We start from the raw sequence: 9,070 nt of genomic DNA on the forward strand, positions 1-9,070 counted from the left end.
AATTTCTCTAAGAAACACACTATTTATATGTTAATTTTCTTTACTTTAGTACTACAATTTAGATATTTCGTCATATAATACGTGTATTACATTGTTTAACTATGTAAATGCTTTTAACTAGAGATTATATCTATTTTTCTTCATATGAACTTTTTAAACAATTTTTCTAACATATTTTTATTGTGATTAGTGGTCATAGCACAATTTTTAATTTTTATATAATCTCACACGCATAGCATGCATATAAGACCAGTATAAGAAAAGGGAAGGAACTAACTTAAAAATGAACCAAAAAAATGTAGAGTAGTGACTAGTGAGCCAAAGTGTTTTGTGATGTTTCAGGAAAAGAAAGGAGTTTAACGAGCTAAGAAGCCCAGTGGCCCCAATTACATCAGCCCACCACAACCCAATTTCAAGAACTCCGTAAAACCCTCGTCGCCAAAATCAACAATTAGAATTAGGGTTTTAGCAGAGCTCTAACAAGAACACCAGGCTCATTTCACAAAACTCCATTAGAGGAGAGAGAAAGAAAGCTCAGAATCTGCAGATGGGTAAGAAGAGAAAGCACGTTGAAACCCTAGCTGCTGAAGCAGCAGCAGCAGAAGCGAAGAAAAACGACGTCGCACCAGAGAGGCCGAAGAGGACATTGGTTGGGTGGAAGGACAAACCTCAGGAAGATGACGAGGAGAGAGAAAATGGAGGCGAGGCTCATCCTCGTGTTTTCCGTAACAAAGAGAAGGTCCTCATTACTTGTTCCCGTCGAATAAATTTCAGGTGTTTACTCTAATTTTCATTTTTGTTGTAAAATTTGTTCGATTATTGGAGGAAATTGTTGTTAAGTTCTTTTTGACTGTTGAATTGTTAGGTATCGACATTTGATGTTGAATGTGGCGTCGCTTTTGCCGCACTCAAAGCGAGATAACAAGGTCGAATCGAAGGAGAGCAAAGGGGCAACTTTGAATGAGCTTGTTGAGCTTAAGAACTGCTCCTCCTGCTTGTTTTTTGAGGTACTATTAGTTTTCTAATTGTTTATGTTCTGTACGTTAGCATACTGCATGAGTTGCTACAATTATTTGGGTTATGCTAATCGTTTGATTGTAATTCGTGCAAAACCATCAATGATTCATGTTGTTGTATCTTGTATGTATCAGAACATGTAATAGGAACAGTGTGTAATTATCTCAGATTATTTGAAACGGATTTGATGCAACAATTCTAGTCCCGTCCTTGTTTTCTAAGATGGTACGGATGGAAACCAATTCCTCTCGGATGGAAGGTTTAGCTTATGTAGTGCATTATCATATTGGAAGAGCTTGCCTTATTTTTTAGTCTTCTCGTTGCATCTAGTCGACATGTTTGAAATCTTCTTTGGAAAAGCTTCCCCTCTCCCCAGCAGGAAGTATGTTCGAGCATGTTCTCCTGGGCACCATTTGAGTACAATTCAGTTTTGTTTTATAACTCACGATAATCCCATGTTATGAAAGACTCTTGGCATGACCCATTTATGAATTAACTCTGCTTATGATCCACTTCAATGATTACACTTGATATGAAAGTTTGAGATTCTTATTATGAAAGGTCTCGTGTGTTTTGACTTAGCCTCAGAGAGCATTCTTCATAATATGTTTGTTTTTGGATTAACAAAGAGCATTCTTCAGGTGCAAACGTTCAATTTTCCATGTATCATGTAACTTATGTCTGAAGTCATCTGTTTTTTGGTCTTGAATTCACCTTTTTATGTATTAACGAAATGTCCTGGGATGCACCTTGTTTCTCTGTTAACCTTTAAAAACTCATGCAAAAGGCAGAAAATTGTAATAGCATACATATTTTGATATTTACATGTAATGAACCACCCCTTGCTAAAATGTTGTTTTGATGCTAATTTGGCTATGCTACCATGAACATCATGTCAATTTGCTATAGAGAGTTATTCAAGAAATGTTTTTTTTCCTCTGATTGTTTGTTTTCTGCTACCTCTGCCAGTGCAGGAAACATAAAGATCTATACTTGTGGATGGCCAAGAGCCCAAATGGTCCATCAGTTAAATTTTTGGTCAATGCAGGTAACTCTTACCGGCAGATTTTGCAGTTAGCTTTTATGCTTGGTGTTATTTTGTACAAATATTGCAGTCTGTTGTCATCCTAATTCTGCAGTTATTTTGTACAAATATTGCAGTCTGTTGTCAGTCCCAAGTTGCATGTTGGTTCTCTCTGTTGTTTCCATTGTTTTGTTAATAGAAACATGTGTGCTTACGCTTGGTATTATCCTTATGTGTTTGTATCATTTCCCTTTTTCAGTGCACACGATGGAGGAATTAAAGCTCACTGGGAACCATTTGAAAGGCTCACGACCTCTGTTGACATTCTCAGCAAATTTTGACAAGGAACCGCATTGGAAGCTTTTGAAGGAGCTGATGCTGCAGGTACCTTGATTTGTTCATGTTGTTCATGGTGTCTAGCAAATGTCTCTGGAATTGATGATTAAATATTTCATAATAATTCTGCATTTGTGTGTCATTAGTTGATTTGGTTCCAATGTTCCATTACCTAATTATTTTTACGTCCTTGCTTTAACGAGGAGAAGCTTAGCTCTGATATTCTTCTCAGTAGGTATTTGATGTTAAGTTTAATTTGTACTCCGTAACAAATAAATATTCTTGTAGAGTTGCGACACCATTTGTAAAGGTGGGTATATGGCCTTGTTTAGCATTCTCTAACTATGGAGGGGAAAGGCGTCAAACTGTTCCTTATCGAGATTTTCCATGATATACTTTCTACTTCCTCCATTTCAAAATAGTTGCAACACTTTGATTTTGCACTATTCACATAATCAACTTTGTTTATTTTTTGTAATCTGTACATTAGCAAAAACATATTCATGTGGGATCTTGTTAGATCCGTCTGAATGTATATTTTGTAATTTTTACATATCGGTAATTAAAGATATTAATCGTTCAATTTATGCATTGGCAAACGTGAAAAGCAAAGTGTTACAACTATAAAGAAACAGGGGAAATATTTGTGTACCTGTTTTGGCTGGTCTGTCTAGGCATGTTTGTATCATTTTATATATGTGATTTTGTTCTATCTGTAGGTAGAGGGAGTTGCATGTAGTTTAATTTCTGTATTGCATTATTTTTGTCTGCTTATCTTATCAATTATAATCATTATATTACCGCTGATTTTTTTTTTGGAATTTCTGTGATTGTTAATGATAATTTGCATGCTTATAAGTGCATACCCTTAGTTTCCTTTGCTTATAATTGTATTGTACTCCCTTAATTTCTTCCCTTTTTCAGATATTCCAAATTCCTAAAGAACACAGGAAATCAAAGCCTTTTCATGATCATGTCTTTGCCTTTTCAATTCTCGATGACCATATTTGGTTTAGAAACTACCAGGTTGGTATTACACATTTCTCTACGTTAACTATTATACATCTTGGTTAAGCTCTACACAGATTATCATTCGTTCATTACATGGACCAGCAGTTGAGTCTTGTGACATTAATTGCGAATTATAGCTGCTGCACCTGTGCGAGTGAAATGATAGGATTCTGTTTCATACCTCTTTTGCATTGCCGAATGCTGATCATAGCTTGAGGGATGACCATTTTTTGTGCTTTATTTTTCCCTTTTCAACGGCTATTTCACATTAAGACTTTTTACAACCTTTCAAGTCATTAGAAGCTCCACTGTTTGTGACTTATTAAAATTAGTTCTGCAGGAGTACATTAAAACTTCTTACAACCTTTCAAGTCATTAAAAGTTCCATTGGTTGCGATTTGTTAAAATTAGTTTTGCAGGAGTACATTACGACCTCTTACAACCTTTCAAGTCATTAAAAGCTCCATTGGTTTCTATTTGTTAATATTAGTTTTGCAGGAGTACATTACGACTTCTTACAACATTTCAAGTCATTAAACGCTCCATTGGTTGCGATTTGTTAATATTAGTTTTGCAGGAGTAATATAGGCAGTGTTTGGCCAAGCTTTTAAAAGTGTTTCTCAACTTGAAAAATAGAAGCTTGGCCAAACAAGGGGATTTAAAGAAACAGAAACTCTTTTCCTAGAAGCCCAAAAGACCCCAAAATAGCTTCTAGAGTGGGTAGTAATTGGAGCTTCTAGGAAGTGTTTCTAGGGGAGCTGAAATGCTCATTTAATGAATTTTTTTGTCAGCCCACAATACCCCTCAGATTACAGAAAATACCCGAATGTCCGATCTAAAAAATTAATATCTCCTCTCTCTTTCTTATTTTCTCTCTTTTTCTCTAGTCCTCTTTCTTTTATGAAATTTATCTCACTCCACCCAATCAACCCATTAACAATTTAATCCCAGAAAAATTGTAGATATGAGAAGTAAGAAATGAAATTACCCAAATAATTTTTTGGGGTTTTAGCAAGAATAATAGATTTGGGGATTTTTCAGAAAATCAAAATAAGTTTTGTGCATAGCTGAGATCTGCTTGGACGACGAATAGGATGGAGGTGGGAACAAAAATACTAGAAAGCATGAGTTGCTGTTAATGTTGATGAAGGTAGTAAGAAGGATCTCATAAAGCTTGGCTCGCCAATTGGCTATTCATTTTTTTTAAGTTCTGTGTTGTAGCACCTGGATGTTTTTGTGGTCAACATTAATATTTTATTTAACTTTTTTAAGGGGATATATTATTTAATTAATAATAATAATTTTTTGTAGAATTAATACTACTTATGTAGTAATAATGTTACATTGTTACTTCTTACTAGTTTGATTACAAATATTCAATAAATTACTACATTTTTTATTTTTAAAGAATAAATCACAAGTCAAAAGCTTTGAAGATGGGCCAAACAAGAACTTGTTTCTGTTTCTTAGAACTACTTAGTTTTATGGTGAAACAATTCTGTTTCTCAAAAGTGTTTCTGTAGAACTACTTTTGGGAAACAGAAGAGCTTGGCCAAACGGACACTTGGTGTATCATGTTGATGAAAACTTGGTTTGTCTCTGAAAGAAAAAATCTGATAACTTTGAAATGCTGGTTTTCTTTTTGGTCCCTACATTTGGTGACATCATTTGTGAGAAGGGGGTATAACAATAGTCAAACAATAATGTAAATGCTGCAATTGCTTTAGTCAGACAATCTGATTATCTGAATAAAGCATGACATGTCAAGACAATCTAACATTTCTGACATGGGATATTTATCCAGAGTATGTGTCGAATCCGTAATGAGAAAGATACAACCCTCCAACACTGTTCTCTGTTTTTCCTGGCTGATCGTCCTTCATTTACAGCGCATTGGTTAATACACTTCACAGATCTAAAGTTAGTTAGATTAGAAAACTCCAGATGTTTTAGCTGAAATCTAATGCGTGAAACAAGCTGTCTAGTCATTAGAGGGGCCTTTTGTCCAGAGGTGAAGCATGAATTTCTCCGACTATTCTTTGTCACTAGTTTGCTGAGAATCTTCTCTGGCTAGAAGCAAAGTATTTAACTTTTGTTTCACATTTGGGGAACATTTTTGCTAAATTGACCTTTGTTCTTTAAGTTTACTTTTCTTCCAAATAGAAACAATCTTAGTTAACAAATTCTTTCCATCAAGTTCTACTGAAAATTTCACTTTTGATTGGGTTCCTGCATCATTGATTTTTTCTATCTAGAGATCAGATGCTCGAAGTCCACCTGTATCCGACTCTTATTCTGAGTTAAGTAATGTAGAGCTGTGATGTGTGTTCCCCTTTGTACTTTGCTAGTGTTTTTTCATTTTATAGCATAAGCGTGTGTGATTGGCCTTTTATATTGCCCTTGGAAGCAATAATTTGCTTTTAGTGTGTTTTAAGAAGAGAACCTCAAAGTAAGAAGTGAATGGAAATTGATTGAGAAATGTAAAGACAATGTCCCTATAATTCGAGACTTCTAGGAATCATTTATAAATGGCAGCTCTTCCCTTGCCACGAGCTTTCAGGATTATGGAGTGTTCTACTTGTAGTTTTCACATGGTCGCTCATAATTGGCGAGTCTTGTTATACACTCAGGAAGTGCAACAGATATAGGCTATTTCTCATTTGGGGTTATGCTATTCTATAAGTAGTTTGCAGCTTCTTGCATTAAAATTGAGGTTTGTAGGTGATATCTGTTGTATGAATGGTAGAATTAGCTAGTCCGGGATTAAACTATCTGGTGTCTGAAGTGTATCTTAGCATCTGATTTCAACCTTATTATCACTTGAATAACTTTTATTGGTTTGCTGGGTGTGCTTTCAATGTCACTTTATGCCCTGTTCCAGTGTGGATTTTTCCCTCTCATCAAATTGCTTCGCTTTCTCTACAGATAACTGTTCCTCATAATGAACCAACAAAAATGGACAGAGGCGGCTTGGACAAGATGACCCTTACAGAGGTTGGAACTTTTAAACTACTTTGTAAATGGATACTCTTTTAGTCTTTTGTTTTGATGTAAAATTGATCTGGTTTTTTCAATTGGTAGGTTGGTCCAAGGTTCTGTTTAAATCCCATCAAAATATTTGGTGGAAGCTTTGGAGGTCCAACTTTGTATGAGAATCCCTTTTATATTTCACCAAATCAGGTAAAAAGATTTAACCCCAGTTGTTGCTTTGATTTCATTTATTTGTAGTATTTTTTAACCATACTTGCAAATTGTAAAAGAAGCAACTATTATTATGAAAAAAATCAAGCACATAAATGAATTATTGGATGCCTCCCATTTATATTATTTTCCGTGAGATTTGATGATGATATAATGTTTCATGTGCTTGTAGATACGATCTTTGCAGAAGAAAAAGAAGGCTGGCAGATATGTTCAGAAAGTTAAAGCAAAGACTAGGAGGAAAATGCATGAGATGGCGAACCCAATGGAGCGTGATGAGCTGGCAGATATGTGGAAAGAGTAGTGATAATCTACTGCAGATAAGTTTTGCTGTGGTCTTAGATAAACAAAGATCATCATATACAATAGCAAATGACAATTCTTCCCTTGTCATCTGTTTTTACTGGAATACTGGAGCATTTTGACATAGTTGGAAGTTCATTACCTTATCCTATTGTACTTCCATTAGAAGGGTGAAGCCGGGAGAGTTTTTCCAGTTACAGTAATGGGGAAAGAATGCAGAGACATGCAGTCGAGTTAGGTTCTGCAAATTATGTATGGATTTTACTTTTTTTTGTAACAAGATTTCGACTTTTGTGTAGCAAAGTGTGATGCCATAATTTTTAAATGTTCAGAATTTGTTATTTCTCACCGTGCCAAAAATCACAATACAGCCCATGGTATCTGGACCTCTCTCGCTCTTTTTTGTGTAGACCTCTCTCGCCAAGGAGTTTGCAATATCTTTTACTTTTGTATACTAGCAAGTGCCAAGTGATGCATAGTTTTGATGTTCCTTCATTAAGAGTTTGTTATTGCTCTCTACCAAATTCATAACATCCCAATTCCCATCATATTACTTCTCTATTCTTATTTACAAGTGGAGTATAGTAAATATTGATCAACGAAGTAAAAGTTTACTTAAAATGCTTTAAAAGTCGACTTTATATATGTAAGAGTTTTCTAATTTTTAGTAAGGATAATTTGCCAAATACAACCTAATAAGGTTCTCTATTTGCCAATTACAACCTCAAATTTCTAATTTTGCCAATTACAACCTTAAACTTGTACATTTATTTTAAATTACAACCCGAAATCATTTTCCAGCAAAAATCACCGAAAGATGATGTCATAACCTTATTGAAAAAAATTACAAAGCACATCATATGTATATTTAAAATTATTTTTTCGATAATTTTAATTTTTTTGTTTAATTCTTATTTATCGATTTAATTTTTTTTATAGAAAATATGTAATTTTTTTTAATAACATTATGACCTTATCTTCCCGTGATTTTTGCCGGAAAATAATTTCGGGTTGTAATTTAAAATGGATGTATAAGTTTAAGGTTGTAATTGGCAAAAATAGAAATTTGAGGTTGTAATTGGCAAATAGTGAACTTTATTAGGTTGTATTTGGCAAATTTCCCTTTTAGTAATAATTTTTTTTGTTTTAATTAAAATCATTCTTTCAAAAGCATTAATATTGTATAAAATTATTCATTTAATCTTTTAAAATGTTTATCTATCAACGTTTATTCTATGATATAAAAATTAATCAAAACATATTAAAAGTTACAGAAAAATAGGTAAACGTTACAAAAAAAAAAAAAAAAAATCTGGGTAAAAGTAATTTTGGTGTACAATAAATTTATTGTACATGTGCGCAAGATCTTTTGAATCCTTCCTCTGTTCTTTTTTAAATAACGCAATTATTTAGGCATATTTGTCAATGCACAATTTCAAACATTAATATATTCTATTATGGATAAGAAAAAATTATAAAAAAATAATATTTAAAAAATATTAATTGAGACGAATCTAATAAGATCTCACACGACTGTTTTTTTCTTATGTATAAATCATAAAAGGAAATCAAATGAGCTTGTGTGAATAATGTCAAAAACTCAATTGTGTCTTGTAAATGAGAACGGAGGAAGTTTTAGGAGTTACTCTCTCCGTCCCTTTTTATTTGCCCATTTTTGTCTTTAGAATGTCCCTTTGAGATTGCTCTATACCTTAATTGGCCAATAAATAATAACTCTTTATTTCATCAATTTTTATTTCCACAAGACAATATTTTTTTTTACATGGGGATACTTATCCTTTCTTTAATACAAGTGCTTCCAGATGAATAACTGCTACTGATGAATAGTATAAATCACATAATATACATGTAAATAAACAGACTTTCAAGACATTCATTTAAACTCAAATGTTACCGATTTAATACGAAAAATTCATGTTATTTGCACTATTCACAAATTACTGTTATTGATTTTTAATTTCCCTATATTAACTTAGCAAGTCTTCCACAAAAATATAAGGTACTTATGAAATGGTGATGGTGTACTGTTCACCTGAATAAGATTGAATTGCTAAAAATGATGAAACTATGTACTTAATGGAAACCAATTTAACCTAAATTACAGCAAATTCAGTACAAATTAAGTGAAGATGTTAGAAGCCACTCAAAAGTTACATT

The 9,070-nt window shown here is 33.4% G+C and overlaps 1 protein-coding gene across 1 annotated transcript; it reads left to right on the forward strand.

Annotated features, from left to right (window-relative positions):
* The first annotated feature begins 424 nt into the window (after positions 1 to 424).
* Positions 425 to 7,233, forward strand: LOC110791486 (ribosome biogenesis protein BRX1 homolog 1). The gene is made up of 8 exons (XM_021996237.2): positions 425 to 774; positions 866 to 1,007; positions 1,987 to 2,065; positions 2,301 to 2,425; positions 3,302 to 3,403; positions 6,314 to 6,382; positions 6,470 to 6,568; positions 6,762 to 7,233. The coding sequence occupies exons 1-8, from the start codon at positions 548 to 550 to the stop codon at positions 6,891 to 6,893; spliced, it is 975 nt and encodes a 324-aa protein (XP_021851929.1). The 5' UTR covers positions 425 to 547; the 3' UTR covers positions 6,894 to 7,233.
* Positions 7,234 to 9,070: the final 1,837 nt, after the last annotated feature.

The sequence above is a fragment of the Spinacia oleracea genome, chromosome 2, assembly GCF_020520425.1.
Source record: "Spinacia oleracea cultivar Varoflay chromosome 2, BTI_SOV_V1, whole genome shotgun sequence".
NCBI classification, from domain to species: Eukaryota; Viridiplantae; Streptophyta; class Magnoliopsida; order Caryophyllales; family Amaranthaceae; genus Spinacia; species Spinacia oleracea.